The sequence below is a fragment of the Panonychus citri genome, unplaced genomic scaffold (assembly GCF_014898815.1).
Source record: "Panonychus citri isolate SS breed McGregor unplaced genomic scaffold, ASM1489881v1 Contig00125, whole genome shotgun sequence".
In the NCBI taxonomy this organism is placed as follows: Eukaryota; Metazoa; Arthropoda; class Arachnida; order Trombidiformes; family Tetranychidae; genus Panonychus; species Panonychus citri.
This window is the reverse complement of record NW_026515530.1, coordinates 372843-396358: the sequence shown is the minus strand read 5'-3', so window position 1 is coordinate 396358 and position 23516 is coordinate 372843. Positions and strand designations below refer to the sequence as shown.

The following is a 23516-nucleotide window of genomic DNA, read 5'->3' as shown; positions in this document are numbered from 1 at the left end:
CGTGATAAATGTTTTGATTTATCCTCAAATCTACTAATTGCTATTGTGTTAATTAACCCTTTTCATCTTGCAATTGAAACAAAATTGGCTTGACAATTAATACACTTCCTTAGTAATTATATTTATCTCTCTCTCTTTAGTTTTGATTATTGTTGTTTCTCAAATTAATCAACGTTTACCAACAGTGTGTCTCATCATTAAGTGTATAATCATCATCATCATCATTAACTAATTCTAATTATACTTCCAAGTGCCTGTGACAAGTTGATTACGAAATTAAAAGTTTATGGATTCAAGTTCAACGTATATATAAAGGATATCATGTTAAATCCTTGATGATGGACATTGTGTTGATTAATCTAATGAATTTTTTCACTTCTTCCAATCAATAATCAACAGATCAACTTTCAAAATCATTGATGTCAATGTGATGATGATTTGAGAGAATGAGTCATAAATTATCTAATAGTAATCAGATGACCATATCAGCAGTTCTTATGGTCAAGGAAAAAAAAAGATGATGTTGAGAGAGAAAATTTTCCCATCAAATGTATTTGTCACCGATGATCATTAAAACTGTGTGTTGTTCATTGATCATCATCAAATAATCAACGTAAATCAAAAATAATCTGATTCTCAGGAGCCATCATAACCATTTGGACTCAATGGTAAACCCAGAAACGTTAATCATCATCAACATCAATTGATTACAATAATATTATCAATTCTTTGAGTGTGCTTACCTGGAAAATGATCTTAATAGGATCAAATTCATTTCCTAATATCAATTGTCTTGTTAATCAGTTGGTGACTTGAATAATTTATGACAATTATTGCTAGTTAATCTTGGAGAGACAGAGAGAATCGTTAATTAATTGGTAAAACCATTAATGTGTTACATTTATTTACCTTGGTGGATTTAATCATTAAATGATTTTTCTTTCAAGTATTAGATAATAATCATGATAATAAACCTCAAGGGTATTAATCATGATAATGAGATGATGATAATATGTAAACAAATCTTGGTGGAGAAAATATTTTCTCGTTGATTTGTTGATTCTGTTTGCATTATATTTCACTCCCTGTTTGTCAAATGTTATTCAACACATAGCCTCAAGCGTCGCTCTTTTGATGACATTCTAATTATTAGTTAATTTCTCATATAATTAATTTTAATTTTTCCTTTTTCTTTTTTCTCTCTTCCAGGTATCTGAGACCAATTTAGTGATGTTCGTCCTTTTCCTATCGACGTTAGTGATGACCACAGGAGCCGCTGCATTCTCGAAGTGGGAGAGATGGAGCTATTTTGATGCATTTTATTATTGTTTTATTACACTGACCACAATTGGATTCGGTGATTATGTTGCCCTTCAGAAAGAATCGGCTCTTCAAAGCAAACCTGAATACGTTATTTTCAGCCTTGTCTTTATCCTTTTCGGCCTTTCCGTTGTTTCTGGAGGTATCAATCTATTGGTGTTACGTTTTCTTACCCTTAACACGGAAGATGAGAGGAGAGACGAAGCTGAAGCCGCTCTAACGGCAGCCGGAGCTGTTCACCTTGAAGGTGATGTGATTACTGCCAATGGTAGTATTATTTCAGGCCAAGGACCGGACATGGTTACCCCTGATTCGGATGATGTTCAATCAGTTTGTTCATGTACCTGTTATAATAATCAAAGGTACAGTAGATCACGTTCTTGGAGACGATCTTCACCCAAAAAATATTCCTTCTCAGGTCGCCGTGGTTCCAATGAACCAACTGGTCCAACGGGTCACAATGGACCATCAAGGTCAAGGATACGAAGACGAGAAGGAGCATCAAGATTTTTACCCTTATCAATGTTTCGGTCCATATCGGGTTCTTCTGATACACCCGATCCTGAGTCAATCATTGGTATGGATGATGATAAAGCACCGGCTCATATGTTTATCAATGCAACAGATTTTGACCTAGAAAGTTATGAAAATTATAAAAAACGAGCAAGTATTTAACAGAATCAACAACAGTTAATATATAATAATAAAACTCTGAGGATAAAATTGCCTATGGAAACTCAGAAACATGGTTACAAATTACAGGAGAACTTTGGAAAAAGATTCAACCGGATATAAAGGGTGTTTCTATTTGATTTTGGTTCGAAATTAAGAGAAGAAGAAAACTCAATCCACTTTATCGTATGAAGAGGATGTGATAATTAGTAAAAATGATGATGAGATGATTGGCGATCAATTGATTACAAATGTAATTATCTTCATCTCGATTTACACCAGGAGATAATTGTGATGAATATTGGGTGAGTTTTCTGCTTGAATCAAGTGGAACACCCTTTTAGTTCAGTGTTACATCATTTTGATTATCATCATCATCATCATCATCATCATCCTCTGGAAATGAACCGGAAATTATTGTAGAGTCTAAATTATGTGCAATCTATTTGATCAACAATTTAACACTCTTTTCCTTTGGAAACCAATGGATTCTGTAATTAAAAAGACCAACTCACTAACCTTGGATATGGATTTTAAATTGACACAATTGGATTAACTAAATTAATCTATCAATCAATTTCTCTTCTTCCTCCCAATGTTTTTCTTACTCATCTCTCATATGTAAACTTATCATCATCATCGTCATCATTTACATTCACACCAAAAGAATCAAACTAATCATTTGAATCTAAAAACAGTTACAACAATTAACACTAATTGTCAATTTGTTACAATATTACATTGGAATACTCATCTTTTTTTTTTGATTAAATTCAAATTAAGTTACAAAATATACAAATTTAACTTGAACGCAAAGATTAAATTATCAATTGTTACAATAATTATTGGTAAATAATTAAATCAATAAATTGCATGAAAGGATTGCTAGAAGTTAATTGAGAGATAATCAGTTGATCAAATATTTGAATAATTGAATTAATTGTTGGAATGGAAGAGAAACAATTTACTACTTGGAAAGTGATTCAAGAAAATTAAATCAACTATCAAAGTGAAATACAATTAAATTGTCTGATTAAGATTTTCGATGATCAAAAATCTAATCGAAAACCAGTCAGTCCATCAATCTTTTTGTCTTTAAATCAGTTCAATCCTATGGGAGTAAATTGATTCTCTCATATAATAAGTAACTCGATCGATCATAATTGGTGAACAATTTAAATTGATTGTTCAAGAGTTTGATACTTAGATTAGAGTAAACAAGATGTTAACTTGTATGTTAATCAAATTAGGTTAATTGTTAGTTGATTGTAGTTTTAGATTAGGATTGTTTTTATTTTTTTTCTCATTGGGAGTGGGAAAAAAGTTGTCAAAATTTTCAGTTTCTTTTCTTATTCAATTTACTTGATAAGTAAATTAACTCCAAAGTTGATTTGAATTGATTAGGTTTGTTAAAATGTAATAGTTAAAATTTAAATTTTAAAAATAACAGTGTATTTATATATGATAGATATATAAAGATTTATATTAATTTGGAGCACACATAACCTGCAAGGACGATGGTTAATTGTGATTAGTTGGATTAATTTTGGATGAGAGTTAATTGTTAAAATGATGAGAGAGATTTGATCACAGTTTTGAGGTTAAGAATTGTTTGTTTAGTTTCTCGGGGAATCCATGTCTATATAATGCAACTACTCCGGCACCTCCGAGCCCAATGTTGTGTTGAAGGGCAATTTTAGCACCGGGAACTTGTCGTTGACCTGCTTCACCTCGAACTTGCCAGCAAAGTTCAGAGCATTGAGCCAGGCCGGTTGCGCCAAGTGGATGACCCTTGGAGAGTAGACCACCGCTTGGATTGACAACGTACTTACCACCGTAAGTATTATCACCAGCATCGATAAAAGCTCCCGCTCCACCGATCGGACAAAGTCCAAGTGCTTCGTAAGTGATCAATTCGTTGGCTGAGAAACAATCGTGCAGCTCAATGACCTGAACATCTTTAGGTCCAATTCCAGCTTTGGCATAAGCTTTTTCCGCTGCTTTCTTACTCATATCAAATCCAACCAATTTGATTGCAGACTTTTCTTCAAAAGTTGATTTAATATCTGATGCCATTTCCATGGCAAGTATTTCAACGGCATTTTTTTCAAGTCCATGAGATTTGACAAACTCCTCAGAGGCCAAAATAGCGGCTGCAGCTCCGTCCGAGGTGGGGCAACATTGAAGTCGTGTAAGGTATTCAAATATCTATAAGAAGAAGTAAAAAATTTTAAGAAATAAAGAATAACAATTAGTTAATCTTAATAGAAAGAAAATTCTAAACGCTTGTTAGTATCATGAAGTATTATTATTATTACAGGATCGATTGTTATTATTGATTGATTGATGGGATTGATTTTTATTGGGATAAGATTAATGGGTCACATGAATTAGTCAAACTTTGAGTATTAATCTATTATCATCTAAGATAACTGATGATTAAGATAATGGTCAAGAAGATAAGAGAGAGAGAGAGAGAGAGAGAGGGAGGAAGATAAATATAAAAAGGAAAGTAAGTCAAAAAGAGATAAGTTTCCTATTCGGAAACGGAAACTGTCATGAGAATGATATAAGGATACATTTTCATCTGTATCTGAAGACTCGTGTTGTATGTGAACAATGAATGACCATCACAATCATCATCATCATGAAAAATGAAAGTGTATTGAGTGTAAACATCCTTTTGTTACCATTAACTAATTATATGTTGAGAGAGAGAGAGATAAATATAAAAAGGAAAGTAAGTCAAAAAGAGATAAGTTTCCTATTCGGAAACGGAAACTGTCATGAGAATGATATAAGGATACATTTTCATCTGTATCTGAAGACTCGTGTTGTATGTGAACAATGAATGACCATCACAATCATCATCATCATGAAAAATGAAAGTGTATTGAGTGTAAACATCCTTTTGTTACCATTAACTAATTATATGTTGAGAGAGAGAAGAGATTGAAGTAATAATAAAAAGGAAAAGAACAAAAGAAAATAGCAAATTAGAGGAGAGGAAAAGTTTGGGTTGGTAAGATGAAATGGACATGATATTGGAGAAAAGCAATTAACTTAAATGACCGGAATAACTGAGAATTGTAATGTCTCTTTGAAGCAGAAAAAAATAGATCAAAATTTAATTCTGATTAGTAATTCCCTCTAATAAGGAAACTGAAAGATGATTAAGTTGAACAATTATAATCGGTAACTGGTTGATTGGGAAAATTTTCTATCAAAAGTATTAGTTCAATATAAAATATAATCGAAATGATATTGTTCAATCATGTTCATGATCATTTCAAGTTCAATGTTCAGTTGAGAACTAAATTAGATACAATTTTGTTAACTCAACTATTATCATTAAATTTTCCAGGTTAATTGAAACATAATTAACTTTAAACGTGGCGGTTAATTATCAATTTATCATGTTAATGGTGATTATTATTATTAATATTATAAGATAATTAGCTAATTGAATAATGTTCATCATCAATAATCTACATATATGAAATTCAGTTGTTCTGACCAATGTTAAATTTATGATTATTCAATATTTCAAGTTGCCTTTTGCTTATATAAATTAATTATTAATCAAAATGAATTAATTATATTCAATTAAATGATTAATTGGATATATCGTGTTAGTGGATTGGTAAGAATATAAAGGAAAATGGTTAATTTGAACCAGAAATCAAACAAAATTGTTGGTGATGTTAATTAGATTGTCGAGTGAGTTGATCATTAGATTAGACAGTTAACATTTAATTAGCTTGAAGGTTATTTAATTTTTAGTTTATCGAAAAGTTAATTGTGATTAATTTGAAGAGGAGAAAAGACAAGACTGGATTAAGTTAATTTTTCGCTTGTTGTTTATGTATTTAGGGTTAGTAATCAAGAAATGGGTTAATAATTATCTTAAAATAGTTGATAATAATAAAGACGATTAATGTTAGTTAACAGGTTTGCATGATTGTATTAGAGAGACACACAATTAAATTGGTGAATTGAATGTAATTACTAATAATAAAAGTTTTGGAAATTGGAAATCTAATTTAATTCACCAATTAGATTGATCAGATTGACAGTTGATCTGATGTATCGATCATGTTGACACTATTTAACTTTGAATAGTAATCTAAATGTGATCATGTTGATTGAAGATGTTTCAAATAATAACAATAATAGAATGACAATGAAAAACCTTGGCAACTGATGAAAGAATGATGATAATCGGTTTATAGTTTTCATCATCATCAAAAAGGAACAGTTAATTAACATCATCTTTGTCTTGTTATCCAATCAACTCGTTTTTTTGCCTGAGCTTTAGGTCAATGGTCACTTGATATTGATTAAAAGAGAGAACTGGTAATTCTTATAAAGAGAAACTGTTTATCTAATGAAAACTTTTGTCAGAGTAAGAAAACAAGAAGATAATGATGATTGTGATGATGAGATGGAAGAGAAAAAAAAGACAGATGAACAGACAGAAGAAGATTAAACAGTAAAATCAGTAAGTAAAATTAACCTAAAACCTGTATCATTAACAGATCAATGGATTTGTTAGTATGAGAATCAAGTAAAATTGTCAACATCAAGTAACTAAAGCAAAGTAAATAGACGGGAACAAGAAATAGATATGACATTAAGAGAGAGCAAGAGAGAACTGATTAAAGGTGATGATTAACTTTATGATAAAATAAGCAGAAAAATTGATGGAGAGAATCAGAATTGTAACTTTGTATTAATATAAAGATTACCTTAGGTCCATTAAGAATCTCCTCCATTGGATATTCTGTTTGAAATTGAGCGAATGGATTATTAACTGAGTGTTTATGATTTTTGAGAGCGATTTTAGCAAAATGCTCCTCTTTGGTTCCATATTTGGCCATATGCTCCTTTCCTGCTGATCCAAATAATTGGGCAGTAATTGGAGCGGGTGAAAGGCCGAACAGTTCATAGTAAAGATTAATATGATCTTGCATTGGGGTAACACGATCTTTAAATTTGGTGGTTAAACTGCCTTTCTCCATCTTCTCAAATCCTAATGCTAGGCCACAATTAACAATTCCTCCTTCAATAAGGCATTTTGTTAAATAAAGAGCCGAAGATCCGGTGGCACAATTATTATTAACATTAACGATTGGTATACCAGTAGTACCAAGTGGATAAAGAGCCTTTTGTCCACAACAAGAGTCACCGAAAACATAACCCACCGAGGCATGTTCAATGTCTTCATATTTAACTGAAGCATCAGCCAAAGCATTACGAACTGCCTCACAAGCTAAATCAGGATAATCAAGTTGCTTGTTAACACCTGATTTGGTAAATTTGGTCATACCAACACCGATAACATAAACCTTACGACCCATGATTACGATTGATTACCAGACAGAGAGAATGTAAGATTTACGATAATCTCCAAGAATTAAAAGGAGAGAGAGAGAGAGAGAGAATAGAACAATTTGTCCAACAAAAGTCACTTTAGATTTTCCTGGTTACCAAACTGGTTATCAAATAGACAACACAATCAATCCCTTGATATGGCACCGAAAATGAAGGTAAACATGTAAACGTTGATTGTTGACGATTGATTGTCCCGATGTTCACAAATAGAAGGTGAGCTGTAAGAGAGAGAGAGAGAGAAAAAGGTAAAATCAAGTATTAGAGAGAATAGAAAATAACCAAAAAGGAGGTGAGAGTAAAAATGGAGGAGAAGGAGGAGGTTGAAGGAGGAAAACTGAAAGAAGAATAAAAAATAACAGGAAAGACACAGAGTTAAAAATATGTAATGATTAGAATTGTTAGTTTGATGATGGAGAGAAAAGAGAAAAAAAAACCAAAACAAAGAATAAAAAGAAAAAGACAATAAGATGATGAGATGCGAGAATTTTTTTCGTTTTTAAAGATCAACAATTTAACTTAATGATTGAAGTGGAAAAAAAAGATTCTCACCGTTGATTTGGATTCTCCTTCTTTTTAATTGACAATCAATTCTATTAATACAGAACCGAGAAAATGATTCTCTCTCTCTCTCTCTCTCTCTATCACTTCACTCTATCAACTGTTAAAATAACTTCTCTCATCTTCGCCTGATTAAATCTCGTCTCTCAAATAACACCAATAAGATAAATAGAAAACAAGTTTTACCTTTTCTCTCACCTGGTTAACCTTTAAAAAGAAAAAGAAAATTTTTCTATTCTCTTTTTCCTCTTTCATTGAATAAGAATTTTTTCTCTCATTTTGAAATGACCGCTTTTTCCGTTTCCATGGAAACCAAACATGCTCATTCTTTTTGTTGGAAAATGTTGAAGTCAATGTTGTTTTTGTTTCTCCATCAATTTGGTTTACCGTTATTCCTTTTCTTGTTAATTGATTCTTTTTTCTCTGTTTAATTGTTTGTCCATAGTAATTAATTAATTGGTACAATGGCCGATACGTTGACCGCCGCTCAGAAAAGTGAGCTAATGGATAAGTTAAAACAAGAAATTGCCATGGAAAATTTTAAAGAACTGGTTAAGGTAAAAGCTAATTAATCAACAGGTTTTATATGTTTTTCTTTGTTGTTTTTTTTTGTGTTTGTTTGGTTAATTAATTGAATTTTTTATTGTTGTTCATTTGTATCTTTCTCTTTCTCATAGCAAATGTCAGAAAAATGTTTTAAAAAATGTGTACTCAAACCTGCCAGTAGTTTAGATTCAAGTGAAACGGTAAGTGTTACAATGTTTGATGATTATGATGATACATTATTAGAATTTAATTTTCTTTGTTTGTATTTTCTTTTTAATTTAGAAATGTTTAAACTTTTGTGTTGACCGATATATGGACACATGGACAAGTGTAACTAAAGGATATGCCAATCGTTTAACAAATAGTTCCTACCAAAAGTAACATTTTTCATGAGGATTCATTGGTGATCCTAATGGACATTTAAATGATCTAGAGAAATCTTCATTATTACTAATGGATCCAATTACCCTTTAATATGGAAAACAAAAGAAACAAGGCAACAATTAATTATCTCAATCAAATTATCAACATCAAAAACAATTTTCTTTGGAACAACAAAAAAACCCAAACATTACCTGTAGCGACCAGGAACATGTGAATCAATATTAGCATCTAATTGAATTGTTTCATTTGAATGATTATCACACCAGAGCTAAAAATGTAAACAATTAAGAATTAGTTAGAATCAAACAAACTAAATTAGATGAACAATAAGAAAACTGTGACAATTAAACAAAATGAAACAACTTAAATTAAATGAATGATCACATTTAAAAACATAACCAATCAAAAATGATTCTAGTTATACAAAATGAATACAAGTTGATATTAGATTGTAGTAGAAATTAATTGTTACAATTGTAAATCAATTAAAATACAAACCTGAGCATAACTTATCCAGAATAGTTGATCAGGTGTATAATCAAGTCCTGGCATTTTTAATTCAATGTCAATATACTTAATTGCTGATTGAAAAGCTCGATAAGCAACATGAACTCCACCATTATCAGCAATGTTTTCACCTAAACTTAATTGTCCATTAACCTATTGATTAACCTGATAATTAATATGACCCATTGGAAAGGATAAATTGACTTACACTTAATTTATCAGTTAAACGATAATTATTGTATTGTTGAATGAAACATGAAGCATGATCATCAAATCCAATTAGACTTTGATTGCTCCACCAATTGTTGTTATTACCAAATTTATCAAAATGTCGACCAAGATCATCAAATCCATGGGTCATCTCATGAGCTATTGCATAGCCAATTGTACCATAATTAAGGTAACTAGGATAATGAAAGATGGATTGTAAATCGACATGATAATTAATCTGGTTAGTTAATTGTTATCATTTTTTACTTTGGTAAATTTGGTGAAAAAATCTCCGGTAGCAGTAGTCCCATTGGTATGAACAGAGCATTGTCATTTCCAGAGTAATAAGCATTTGTATCGCTAATTTTTTGAGTTCTGGTCCATCTTTTACAATTAAAGGTAATCAGTAATTAGCGTAAATTGGTTTACAATCAAGAACAATTAATTCTCACTCAATTCTTCCGTTTGGTTGATCGATTCTTTCGAGTAACATATTAATGTACCAAAGAGAAATGTTCAAAGTATTTTCGAGGAAACTTGAACTCTCATTGAAATCGAACTGAAAATTAACAATTAAGATGTTCAATTAACAAGATGCTCTCTTAATTGTTGGGAGTTTTTAATTGTTTCCCTTTAAAACAAACCTTTTCAAACATTTTATTGACAAATGAACTATTTAGTTGGTCATCTGAAGATCCGATGACCACATTGATATGTTCAAGTTTCTCGATTGCTTTTAATTTAGTTTCATTGTCCATCCATTTATTTTGATTAAGTGACTCATTAAATGCTAATTGAATCATATTTGCTAACCTTGTTGCCTAAATAATTAAAAGTAATCATGATAATTAGTACGAGTAATTTCGATTGCTGATCATTACCGAAATTTTAACTGTCTCCGAGTAATAGGTTCGGCCATACATCGATTGGAGAATCGGTCCAAAATAGTTCGAAGTATCATCGATGCATCTTAACCATCGAGGAGAAACATTTTTCGTATTTAACACCGAATCCCAGAAACTTTTCTCTAGTGAATCGTATTTAGGGCCAAGGTACGGGAGTAACGTTCGAACGGTACTCCAACATAAAAAGTTCGCTAAGACTCTAAACGAAAAGAAATTAATTGTTCGTCCTTCTGATTAGCCTAATTGTTTACCTTTCTTCAGTTTTGTCGATCAACGATTCTAATCGAGTGATAAAATTGCCAACGTTCTTCACCAGTAAAGGCTGATCATCGGTTATTTCGCGACCGAACATTCCAGATAGAAACTCGACCCATGGGATCTGAAATTCATAGTTGTTAATTTTCTGAATTTGTTGATTAAAAAGTTTAATTACCGATGGAGCTAAATTGTTTAGATCAGAAACTGTCATTGCACGGAAAAGGATCAAAGATTCACGGACAGATTCCTCTGGTATCGTTAACTATGGTCGGAAATTTGGAGAGAGAAAAAACAGTTCGATTTATGGAATTGACCTCGAATAGTGGTAATGAACTGACCGCCGCTAATTCACGCTCGAAATTAAGAACTGCCAGAGCATCATGTTCGATTATTCCTTCTATTCCTCCATAAACGGCCGCGGTTTTCTTCATAAAGTCCAGATAATGTTGAGCGACTGTCCCATTCTCGATGAGATGGTCTCGATTAAGACTTAATTTCGGCTCATTTATCTTTATGAAAATTAACAATTAAACTGAACAAGAGAAAAGCTTAGATTATTTTGTTGATCATTGAACAATTAGGAAATGAACTAACTCCTATTCGATAAACTGTATTATTAAAAACATCGATAACTGGTTGAATCCTGATGAAAGTATCGGCACTAATTCCCAACCAACGGAGCTTAACCGTCGCTGCCATCCAATCAAAATCACCAGGACTCCAAGCTTTTGTAGTAGCCATTGGCCAGTCACCAATTGATTCAATAATTTTATGGATATTTGAGTCGCTTGTTTGAGAGATAATTTCTGAGTAAAACAATTAAAATGAACAATTAAAGAGTCGAAAGAAACAATCAAATAAACTAACCAGTATTCATACACATTTTGTAATACGATCTCGTGATATTAGTCATTAAATCATCATTGGAATCAGATTCAGTCTCCAGTAATGCTGATTAGACAAACAATTAGTTGATCATGTTAATTGAACTTTGCATTTCTATCTTACTCCTTAATTGCTCGATCGGTTTCATCTCCAAAAGGCCAATTAAAGAGATATAATTTGTCCAACTCGGAATGGGATTATCCTTGATCCAATTGCCACAGGAAAATTCATAGAAATCATCACATGGAGAGACCTTTAAATTGAGACTTTTCAATATTGATTCAGCTGAGAAATTGTTGTTGAAAAACTAAATTAAATGCTCCAATTAAAAAGAACCACAAAATATACTAACCTTTTTTTGAACATTCGGGTGTCACACATACTTGATCGATCTTCACTTGATTGTCAGCGTCTTTCCAAACCTTGTGACCTTTTAACCGTCTCAGAATCGCTGATTGCCATGAGGAAACTTGGAACAATCAGAATTTTAATGATTAATTGAGAGAAACAACGACAGAGAAAAGTAAACTAACCACTGAGAATCGTTGATCCATATTTCAAACAATTTCCAAGAAGAATTATTGATAAGACCAAAGAAATCGTGATCGAAATGGCCAAAAGAAGTGTCCATTTAGCTTCGAGGTCCCGTTTCTTTCGTCTGTACCAAACAAATTCTTGACTTTTAGTTGAGCGGAAAAGGAAAAGGTAAACGACAACAATTCACAATTTACAATTTCTACTGATTTCTAGATAATACTAACTTTTCATTGTTGATCGTCGACATCATCAATGGAGGATTGAACACTAATCGCGATTCACTTATGGTATAAATATCCGAATTATCGTTTGAATTAGATAATTGTTGTTCTAATTTCATACTAAATGATATCAACAAAAAGATGATTCGATTTGATTGAGTGATAAGTTTACACTGTTCTCTGTTTTCTTGCCTCATCTCATTCTGATCGTCATCATCCCGATTGACAGCTAATCAAATAGACTTTAATTTAGATTGTCAATTGTATCGATTAAAATTGTTTTTCTACCTTTTTCTGGATTTAGAATAATTTTCTTGACTTATTCCTCAGAATTCCTCAGAATTCACCAAACAATCACCATGCATATTAATCAACATAATCAATCAAAAATTGATTCTTTTTTTGACAGAAATCAAATCAATCAGACTACAATTACGGTAGTAATCAAAGTGAAACTACGCTTCATGTTTGATTCTATTATTGTTAAATTGTTGATTTGGTCTAGATAAAAGGTAAACAATTAACTCTGTCATTTAATTTACGCAAGGAAATTATCACAAATTGTTGTTATAAAGGTTGTTAATTGTGAACAGTTTTTAATTAACTTGTAAGTGACTCCATCTATTGTAGATGAAGAAAAGTCTATCAACAAATTAATCAGTTGATCAGTTAAAATGTTGAATAGAAAATTGTTTGGCTAATCAATTTTTAGATTCAATAAACACTAAATCATTCAATGATTGAATTGATAGGTTATCTTAATTGTAGAGTTCAGTGTAGTTATTGTCCTTTTTGAAACCCTTTAGTTAATCATCTTTCAAATGATTTATAAATGGTGAAACCATTTGGGTTATTGGTAAATTGGATTTTGTTTATTGTAAACAAGTAGCAGATTAAATCACATATGATTTCTTTATGATTATTATGATTTGGTTGATTGTAAAGTTGATCAGGGGGCCAAAGCGTATAATTCATGATAGAGTATTTTCTGTTGATCCTGTTGCCTTTTCTCAGCTTCAATTGATTGTGATATTAGTTGAGCGATCTCACTGTTTTCTGGATCACGTTCACGGCCAATTAGAAACTTAATTAATCCATTGGTTCCTCGAAGGACTAAAGCAGCATAAGCTTGGGTAACACCGACCAAAGATAATCCATCAACTTCGATTATTTGATCATTGACTTGAATTCTAAATGGAAAAAAATCAAAAGAGTAAATTGTTAATAATAATATTTGAACAAAAGTGAATAACTTTTCGAGGGAGAAGATAATCAATTGTTAACAATTAGCCCACGTCAACTGTCAAAATCAATAGTCAAGGTAATTCATATGTTAATCCAATCAACTTATCATAAGCTAATAAATATTGAGGATCAAATTAGTGATTGAGTTTTTTTTTGCACTACGAAAAAAAAACTTTCAGAAGTTTATATTCATCATGGTCATCATCATGACGATGACCTGATAATTTCAGTACTGTTATAATTAAATTGTAAATGTGATATCAATAACTAACAGTAAAAAAAAGCTGATTAATATTAAATAGTAATCATGATGATGGAAATATAAACCTTGAAGTTGAGAAAATGAAATGCCAACAGAATTTAAATTGATTAAAGATCATGATGGTAATCTGATTGCATAAAGATAATCATCATCATCAAAGTGAAAGATTAACAAAAATTAATCAAAGTTGATTAACCAAATTGAATATCATCATGTTTAACTGTAAATGTAATTAACAAGAAGGATGATTAGTGATGAAAATAACGTGACAATCTAATTGAATCTCAATTGATTAGTCAAAATGAAAAAAAAAGTCTCAAAGAGTTACGAGTGATAATGATTCCTAAATCAGTGAATATCAATTTAATTTCACAGTTTAGATTGATGATAATTTTAAAATTAGATAAGTTTAAAATTGAATACAGAAATTAAATTGTTATCTCGATTAATTAATTATTAATGATGACAATAATTAATGGTGAGAGATTACAGTTTGTTGACAAAAGATACAACATTTTAATGATCAACTTTGCTAATTGACCTACGCCACACTTAAAATAGCACAACAGCTCAAAGACAATTTAAAATTAACAATTAGTAAATAGTAACAATTAAAGTTAAATTTATCAGCAGAAAATTTTGGTTGCGTGAAACAAATTGTTCAAATTGAGAAAGTTAATTTAACCAGTAATTGAAAAAGAGCAAGAGAAACTTTCAATGGACTCATATCATGTTCATGATGAATAATTTCAGGAAAAAGTCATTTTTCACCCAATGAATAGTTGACAATGAATTATAATGAATCATATTGAAAAGTGTGTGTGTAAATCAAGAAGATATTATTCAAGAATGAGGATAAATTTGTAAATTGTTTTTCACCATCATCAACATTGATGATAATAACCATTAAGAATACAATTTAAATACTGAAAACTGAATTAAATGAAATAGCCTTTAATATATTCAATGAGAAAACAAAAATGATGATACTCCTTCATGATAATAATCATGATTGTATTCATATTTTTAACAGTAACGCAACGTTGGAGGTTTAATTTGATTGTTATCGTTTAAGATTTAAAGTTTCAAAAATGATGAGAGTATCATGTTGATGATGATATTTATCACAATCATCATCAAACAATTTAAATTATCAATAACAGTGATGAAAAATACAAAATATCATCTTATCAACGATAACAATCATCTTATATATATAATATTAATAGTTATCTTTGTTTACTATTAATATATTAATACATAGTTTCTTGAATGATAATCAACAAGCCAGGAAATGTCTTGTTAGAGTTAATTGATTATAAGGATTGGTTTCTTCTCATCAACATTCATTAGCATCATAATAGTAATAATAAAAATAATCTTCATCATCATTTGATTTTCTCAAGCTAAAGTCTTAACATTTTCTTCATTATCTCATCAATTTGATAACCTCAAACAATTAAGGATTCTAAGGATGATTTAGTTGAGTAATTGTTGTTGTTTTGTTGCAGTTTATCCGTGCAAATGATAAACCACAGTTGATTGTTTTTCCTAGTAGACTTTGACATAATATTTACAATATCCTTAACATGGGATTATATTGTTTTTACAAGGCAGACCCATTAAAGTATATTGAAGTTTTCATTAGTGGTGGAAAACTTATTTTTAGGTTGATATACATGATATGTAATTAATAATATTTACAAGTAAAAATGATATCTTTGCAAAATCAGAGTAAAGTTAAATTTTTCATATTACAACAATTAAGCGGAAATTGCAATTGATTTGTTTATTATAGCAGGAAATTGTTTTCTTCCGGATAATAATCATCTAAATATATACATACAATTAAACGAAAATCAATTGCAAATATAAATCACAACAGAATCATTAATCATTGCAATATAAACAGAGTTTACAAATTTCAAAATTCATGAGTAATTCATGATGATGATTGTCATCATCATCATAGATGTGAAAATTTATATTAAAAATTGTCACTGATTTCATCAAGATCATAAAAAAAAAGATTGTCTCAAATTGATGGTTAGGGTATAATATTAATTGTGATGTTTGAATAATCAAGAGGGAAGATGTGTTATATGGAATCGGATTAAAGTTAATTGAACGTGGAGAAATGGTGATGAACTTTCAGATGAATTATTGTCATCACTGGTATACTGGAACAAATTATGTGAACTCAACATCAACGAGCTGACAAAATAAGAATCAACATCATCATCATCATCATCATCAAGTAACATCGTCTCGAGAGAGTGGACATGAAAGCAAGAGTGAAAATTAAGTAATTGTAGGTTACTCGTGAGCTTTTAATTGAAATAATATAAAAGTAACACATATGATAGACATGAAATTGTTTTCACAATTTATTCAGTTGAGAGTGAAAATTTCATCATGAACTTTTTTCTTACAATTATTTCATTGAAAATAATTGACTGGTCAAGAGTTAATCTCTTAATAATACAATAATAATAATGATAATCAAATAATTATTGTTGTTGTTACGGTTTTGATTATGATGATGACCCTTCTTCCAATATAATTCATCTTCATCAACCTGATCATTATCATGAAACATTATCATCATGTTGTGCAATCTATCAAAATAATTAATTTGCATATAAAAAGATGATCAGGAAATAAATGACAGGTGAAGATATTTAATTCATATCAACAAACTTTGATTGTTGTTGATTATTTTTGTATATAGAAGATGATCAATTAATGTTAATTAATCAACCAGAACTACATGATGATGAGTATCTGTTGATATTAATTAGATTTCAACAGTTAATTGTGGTTGTTTCAAATTTTACGGACATTAAAGTCAACAAAGTTACAGTTGAAGGTAAAATTAGCATCATCTGAATTTTGTATCATGTTGAGATGAACTAATTGAAAGGGAAAGTATTAATATACTTGTCATGGTGATAATGTGAGTACAAAAATTTTGCGACATTATCATCAATCTCATTGTTACATGGTTAATGTGAGGGTGTGAGTGTTGAGAGATGAGTTTATCAGGAGGGAGAGGATGATAAAGGTAAACAAACGCATTATCGTGTGTATGTGGCACGTACATGTTACCCTAATTATTGATTCATTTAAGCGTCAGATTAATATTAATCACTAATAACTAATCGTTGAAATGATTTTTTTTCTTCATCGTTTTGAACATAATAGTTAATTGGCATTAACTGTTACCTTCAGATGAAAATGAAATGTAACAATTAAGGATGAGGATTAAAAAAAATGTTGACTTGTAGATTCTGTAAGGTCAATCATGTTTCAATTGCTGAATTATCATCTTGTTTATCAGCAGTTTCTCCCTCCCTCTCTGGGTGAGTTTCTAACGGTAATGATTATAAATTGTTAGCTTGTGTTGTTTGTAGTTCTATCGTGGCGGTAAATTGATCTTAAATGGAGCATCACAAAAATGATTGGAACTTGGATTGATGAAGACATTTCTCTCAATTCTAAATTGAAAGAAAAGATTCTTGAGATGAAAAAGAATAAAAAAAACTTTCGAGATGTGATTCAATTCCATTGAAAATCAATTGGGCCAATAAGGAAAAGAAAAACAATTAAATCTCTTATTCTTGGAAATAACAATCATTGGCGTCGTTGATTAAATATTTCTAACAATTTGTCAACCAATTAATGAGATATCAGATCAATGGCATTTAAATTAATGCAATGGTTAATTGTTAGTCCATCAAAATAATTAAATTGTAACAAGCAAGAGAGAGAGAGAGAGAGAGAGTCATCATACCTTAAAACCAATGGAAATTAATTGGATTGAAATAAATTGGATAAGCATTAACTAATTAGATTATCATATAGTAGAAAATGTGTAATGATTAAAGGTTAAGGTGTAATGATTGAAAGACAGTTGAAGATAAAATTGATTGTTAAAGTAAATTATTGTGATTGTAATTTAATTGTAAAATTGTTAACCCCAATTCAGATAGGAAAAAGGTATGGGAAACTTAATGAACAATTTCAACGATTCAACTAAATGCACTTGACGATGATTATTAATATAATTGTTGAAATAAATCACTCTTCACTTCACCCTAAACATTTGAAATCTTTTTGATTGTTGAATCAATGGTGATGCGAAAATTAAAAAATCAATGTCACACATTTACAATCAAATAATTTATCAAATAGCCTCAAACAATTATATTATATGTGTCCTACCAATGTAATCACAATCAAATCAACACGAATGATAACTTTATAGTGATTGTGAATTAGATTGTAATTGTGCTTATTAAATGAAAAACCGAAAAAGTTTTCAAGTTAAGTAAATATTGACTTAGTTACTTGGCGTTAGCAGTATAATCACAATTTATCATTAATAGTACAATTAGTTAGTACAATTAAGAGATAAATTGTTTGATTGCAAAAAAAACCATGAGTGTTGAAGAAATAATATATCGAGATAACCATAGATACCGACAGAAAAATACCAGGAAAAAAAGAAGAGATAATTCAGTGAATTAATAGTAAACTCATCATCTTTTTGAAATCATTCATGTTGATGATTTGCTTTTAAAAAGAAGACCTTTTTTTTGATCAAATTGAAGCTTAAATTGTAACAATAGTAATTGGATTTAAACCTGACAAGGATGCAGAGAGAAATTAAACAAAATAAACAAAGCTTTTAGGATTAATTTCGTTGATTAAATGAGAGTTTTTGTTTGAAAAAAATGATGATAATATGAATGTAATTAAAGAAGAAGAGGAAGGATGCAATTGATTTGTAACATGAGAAACACCGATAATATTGGAAATTAGCAAGATTCTTACCTTCCATCCTTATGAGCTGCACCATTTTCGGTAATTGTTTTAACAAATATTCCTAATTTTTCGAGACCAGCATCGGCACCTACTCCCATTCCAATTATTGATAAACCTAATCCATCGGGACCTTTTTCTAATTCCACCGGGAAAACGTCCATTTTTTCAATCCTCTTTTCGAGTTCATATTCAGCTGATGCTGCTACCGGGTCAACGTCTTCATTACGACGATCATAATCATCAACTGAATGGGTATTGTACACTTTAATTGGATCGGTGCTGAATTTTACCTTTGATGGCTTCTTTCTAGGCACCTGAGAGTAAATATCATCTGATTCATCAGTGTCCGGTGGTAAACCTGGTTTTTCAGAGTAATAATGACCATCGGGAAACAAGTTGAGCTCAGGTGAGTTATTTGAATCATAGACAATACAATTTGCAGTTTGATTTTCAAATGATTTGAGATCGGCCTCAGCTGATGCTTCTCCACCGTTCATTTCATCAAAATTACCTGTGCTAGTGGCCTCGACTAGTGTTATAGATGAAATGGCAGCGGAGGAAATGTTAGATGATGTTATAGGAACTGGTGGCAAAGGATGTCCACCCAATCGATGGGATAAAATTGGTGTTGGATCATCAGCTGATATTGATGGATCAAATAAATTGTCACGAGAATTGTTGGTGACTGTTGTTGTTGTTGATGTTGGAGCTGTAACTACATTATTGGAATTGATTGCAGTTTTGTCATTGTTAATAGCGACACGATTTCTCAAGTCTGGATTAAGTAGTGATCTAGATTTTCGTGACAGTAGTTTCTGAGCTTCTTCTTCAGTCATTATATCAACATCTTTAAAACAATCGTCGAAATCCATGAATTGAGAAATTCCTGATGTGTCGCAAGCACTCAGGTCAAGTTCAGGTTCACCTTTCGAATCAATTTTAGTCTCAACGACCATAGAATCATCAGCAATTGCTGTGATCATTTTCTCAATTAATTCGTCTTTTGATGAAATCTTTGATTTCGTCTCGTCGGTTAATTGTGATTTAACTTGTTTACCTTTATCTTGATTCACAGGATCACTTGTCTTTTGCTCAATGATTAGTGGCTTTACAGGTTTAACTGCTGATGTTAAAATTTTCGGCTGTGTTGTCTGAGCCTGTTTGAGAGTTTGCTGGTTGAACTTATTTTCACTGTCACCTCTCAAGTCCCTACCTTCCGATGTACAGGAAATACGTTTATCTGAAGATAAGTGGACATCGGTAATCAAGTTGATCTCAGGTGAGATAGTTGATTCATAAACATTGCAGGTTTCAGCTTGATTTTCAAATGATTTTAAATCAGCTATAGCTGATGCTTCACCACCGTTCATTTCATCAAATTTACCTGTACTAGTGGCGGTCTCGATTAATGTCAATGATGAAATGGCTGCTGGAGAAATGGTATAAGAAGGAGGCATGGTCGTTGAAGGAACTGGGGGCAAAGGTTGTCCACCCAATCGATGTGATCCAACCAATGAGGCATCACCAGTTAATATCGATGATGAATCAGATAAATTGTCACGAGGAGTATTGTTGCTGGTAACTGATGGTGCTGATGATGTAGTTGATAGTGATGATGTAACTACATTATTAGAATTGATTGCAGTTTTGTCATTGTTAATAGCGACACGATTTCTCAAGTCTGGATTAAGTAGTGATCTAGATTTTCGTGACAGTAGTTTCTGAGCTTCTTCTTCAGTCATTATATCAACATCTTTAAAACAATCATCGAAATCCATGAATTGAGATATTCCTGATGTGTCGCAAGCACTCAGGTCGAGTTCAGGTTCACCTTTCGAATCAATTTTAGTCTCAACGACCATAGAATCATCAGCAATCGCTGTGATCATTTTCTCAATTAATTCGTCTTTTGATGAAATCTTTGATTTCGTCTCGTCGGTTAATTGTGATTTAACTTGTTTACCTTTATCTTGATTCACAGGATCACTTGTCTTTTGATCAATGATGAGTGGCTTTACAGGTTTAATTGCTGATATTATAATTTTTGGTTGTGGTGGTGGTTGAGCCTGTTTTGGCTTCTCTTCACTCCCGCTTATCAGGTCACTATTTTCCATTGTACCGGAAGTACGTTTATTGACAAACAAAGAGTATTCTGCCATTTTAGCCGCTGGTACTGGTTTATTATTATTCGATGGACTGGGAATCGTTGGTGGTCCTCCATTTGTTGGTACTGATGCCGATCGTTGTATCTCTCTTATTTTGGAAGGTAAAATAAACGTCGGCTTTGGTGGTGGACTTTTACTAGATCTTTGTACTGACTCACTATTTGTGGTAATGTTGGTGTTATTTTCTAATTGATTGTTCGAGTTGACAGTTGATGAAATACTCGTAGCACCAATTATTGATGGAGCTGTACTTTTCCTTTCACAGGAAGATATCACTGTTGTTACCTTGTTGGTAATTTGTTTCTGATTTGATGTTACTGAGTTTACATGATTTCCATTAAATCCTGTAGCCTCTTTTAAGGTAAAAACCTCTTCAGATAAAGAGGTTTTTCTGGAACATAATCTCTCAAAGCTTCCATTGGGTGAACTGGATCTTGAGGTTCTCATTAAGGTGTTTGGTCCAGTGTTTTGTTGTGTTGTACTTTCGGATGAAGATGATTGAAGTTTCTCGAAAATAGCTCGAGCATTGTTAAATCTGCTAACTCGACTTTCGGTTCGATCAATTTTAATGGAAGAGGGTTTAGCAGTTATACTTGGTTTATCACTAATTTTATGGTTAATTGGTGCTGATGATGATTTAGAATTATTTTCTTTAAATCTTCCATCAACAGAATCTTTCAAATATTTACCGTCAAGGTTAAGTGTTGATGAAGAATCTTGTGAAACTGGAAGAGAGCAACTTCTTTTACTTCGGAAAACACTGTTGATGCTGTTGATGTTGTTGTTGGTGATGTTGAGATTTTGATTAAATCTTCTGGTCGGTGAAATTTCATTCTCATTACTTGACGAACTATTTTTGGTTAGATCATCATTTGATTGTGTAAATTTATTATCATCACAATCAACTATTGATGAACCATTTGTTTTACCCGTACTATCACTGGTTGATTTAGTTATACCTGTGGTACCTTTGGTACCTGAAAAGAGGTGTTTAATTTCATTGTTTTTAACATTGTTGACACTGGTTGATGATTCTTTGTTATTAACAACATGGTTGTTATTATTATTATTGTTATTTGAAGGATTAGTTGGATTGTTGGAACCATTGATGTTATTGTTGTTTGACACAAGAGTTGTTTGTCCCAGAGTTTTTCTTGGTGGTGGTGGCGGCGGTGTTAATGATTGGAAAATAATAGCAATGGCACTAACTTTGGCACCCATTCGCCTTTTCTTTAGAGAGCAACTTTTATTATTATCTCCTTGATGGTTATCCTTTCCATTACTATAGTCACCTTTAAGGTTACCTGTTTCACAGCTTGGAGATACCTTTTCCTCAAATGACATCCTCAACGAATCAATTATGGGCTTTGATTTGGTTTGATTGTTTGGATATGAAACTTGCCTTTGCCAACCAGTCCGAGATCGACTTGCAGCAAGTATTTCTGCTCTTACATTGGACATGGCGGCGGTTGTAGTTGAAACAATGTTACAACAATTTAATGTATATGTGTAAAAGTAAAAGAAGGCAGAAGAAGAAGAAGAAGAAGAAGAAGAAGAAGATGAAGAGATGTTGAAGAAGAAAAAATTACACACCACAGGAATTGACAGAAAAATAACCTGTGTTTAAGTTTATAAATATTAAATGAACTCACAGCACAATTATCCCCCAATAAAAAGAATGTAAAACAAGTTGATTAAAAAGAAAGAAAGAATTAGATGATGATGGATGTTGAGAATGGAAGAATATTAGGAAACAATAACAGTAGAAGAATTTGGAATATTGTCACTTAGGAAGTTACATGAGAGATGAAGATGATGTTGTTGGTGGTGATGAAGGAAGAAAGTGTAGTGTAAAAAATAAAAAAGCAAAACGAAACATGAAGAATTCAAAGAGATATTATATAAAAAAGAATATAAAAATCAATGGATTCTAAGTAAATTCTAATTAAAACGATAAAGAGAGATTATCATTGAGAAGAAGAAAAATCATCATGATGATGGCGAGAAACATAAAAAACCATGAAAGAAGGAGAGGAGAACAAGAGAGAGAGAGAATTAAAGAGAGAGAGAGAGAAAGGTAAAAAGAAAGAGGATGAAGGATGATTAAAACAAGAGAGAGAGGAAGATAAATTGAGTTTCTTTTGTGTACATGTGACGTCATTCACTCCGCTGATTCAACTACTCCCGCGGCGGTCGAGGGGCAAACTACCAATGGGGAGAACCAAAATCAAAAGAAAACGAAAGTAGCTCCATCTACCGAATTCTAAACAAACTTGAATGTTCGGTCACACCTTTGAAATTGTTAACGATTGATGGCCGAATGGTCAAGAGATCTGCGACATATACTCAAGGTGGTAGGTTCGCCTCCCCTTGGCCGATGAATTTGTGAATCAGCTCTAATGTTGTAAAGAGCTTCTCTTTCCTTTCTTTCCTTTCTATCCTCTTTCTTTCTTCTTTCATTTGAATTTGTGACCAAGATACTCATATGTAAGTCTGCACATTAGCGGACAAACTCCACCCCCTTACTCTCAATAAAAAATTAATTGAAAGAATAACAATTTCTTTTTCAATTCTTTTCATTTCATGAACCATTCTAAAGTTTTTCTTTCTTTATTACCAA

At 31.5% G+C, this 23516-nt stretch overlaps 5 protein-coding genes across 9 annotated transcripts in view; 2 read left to right on the top strand and 3 right to left on the bottom strand.

The window, feature by feature from the left end:
- The window catches only part of LOC128390711 (two pore potassium channel protein sup-9-like), a 47023-nt gene extending 44195 nt beyond the window's left edge, over positions 1 to 2828 (top strand). Inside the window, exons 3-4 of one of the 2 annotated variants that reach the window (XM_053350468.1) lie at positions 1210 to 1682; positions 1739 to 1890. In XM_053350468.1, the coding sequence (XP_053206443.1) occupies positions 1210 to 1682; positions 1739 to 1757 (492 nt within the window). In that variant the 3' untranslated portion in view covers positions 1758 to 1890. Of the gene's footprint in view, positions 1 to 1209 lie in introns of both variants that reach the window. The other variant, XM_053350467.1, reaches the window with a different exon arrangement.
- A 324-nt stretch (positions 2829 to 3152) lies between these two features.
- LOC128390712 (sterol carrier protein 2-like) lies at positions 3153 to 8155 on the bottom strand. The gene is made up of 3 exons (XM_053350469.1): positions 7936 to 8155; positions 6741 to 7604; positions 3153 to 4200 (listed from the first exon to the last, which is right to left on the bottom strand). The coding sequence occupies exons 2-3, from the start codon at positions 7350 to 7352 to the stop codon at positions 3580 to 3582; spliced, it is 1233 nt and encodes a 410-aa protein (XP_053206444.1). The 5' UTR covers positions 7353 to 7604; positions 7936 to 8155; the 3' UTR covers positions 3153 to 3579.
- Positions 8156 to 8292: 137 nt separating this feature from the next.
- On the top strand, positions 8293 to 9386 carry LOC128390713 (mitochondrial import inner membrane translocase subunit Tim13-like). The gene is made up of 3 exons (XM_053350470.1): positions 8293 to 8501; positions 8622 to 8690; positions 8773 to 9386. The coding sequence occupies exons 1-3, from the start codon at positions 8409 to 8411 to the stop codon at positions 8869 to 8871; spliced, it is 261 nt and encodes an 86-aa protein (XP_053206445.1). The 5' UTR covers positions 8293 to 8408; the 3' UTR covers positions 8872 to 9386.
- On the bottom strand, positions 8859 to 12634 carry LOC128390710 (endothelin-converting enzyme 2-like). Of its 2 annotated transcripts, XM_053350466.1 has the most exons (17): positions 12401 to 12632; positions 12173 to 12318; positions 11992 to 12108; positions 11763 to 11924; positions 11622 to 11705; positions 11349 to 11560; positions 11093 to 11263; positions 10930 to 11016; positions 10748 to 10875; positions 10473 to 10695; positions 10236 to 10412; positions 10044 to 10150; positions 9859 to 9975; positions 9590 to 9785; positions 9373 to 9534; positions 9066 to 9142; positions 8859 to 8958 (listed from the first exon to the last, which is right to left on the bottom strand). In XM_053350466.1, the coding sequence occupies exons 1-17, from the start codon at positions 12592 to 12594 to the stop codon at positions 8859 to 8861; spliced, it is 2460 nt and encodes an 819-aa protein (XP_053206441.1). In that variant the 5' UTR covers positions 12595 to 12632. The 2 variants fall into 2 exon arrangements, with proteins under 2 accessions (XP_053206441.1, XP_053206439.1); XM_053350464.1 differs by lacking the exons at positions 8859 to 8958; positions 9066 to 9142 and having other exon boundaries at positions 9343 to 9534; positions 12173 to 12297; positions 12401 to 12634.
- A 613-nt stretch (positions 12635 to 13247) lies between these two features.
- Positions 13248 to 23059, bottom strand: LOC128390654 (putative mediator of RNA polymerase II transcription subunit 26). Of its 3 annotated transcripts, none has more exons than XM_053350406.1 (3): positions 19243 to 23059; positions 18741 to 19089; positions 13248 to 13587 (listed from the first exon to the last, which is right to left on the bottom strand). In XM_053350406.1, exons 1-3 carry the CDS (start codon positions 22355 to 22357, stop codon positions 13347 to 13349), a joined length of 3705 nt encoding a protein of 1234 aa, XP_053206381.1. In that variant the 5' UTR covers positions 22358 to 23059; the 3' UTR covers positions 13248 to 13346. The 3 variants fall into 3 exon arrangements, with proteins under 3 accessions (XP_053206381.1, XP_053206380.1, XP_053206379.1); XM_053350405.1 differs by having other exon boundaries at positions 18741 to 22338; positions 22549 to 23056; XM_053350404.1 differs by having other exon boundaries at positions 18741 to 23057.
- Between the last annotated feature and the right edge of the window lie 457 nt (positions 23060 to 23516).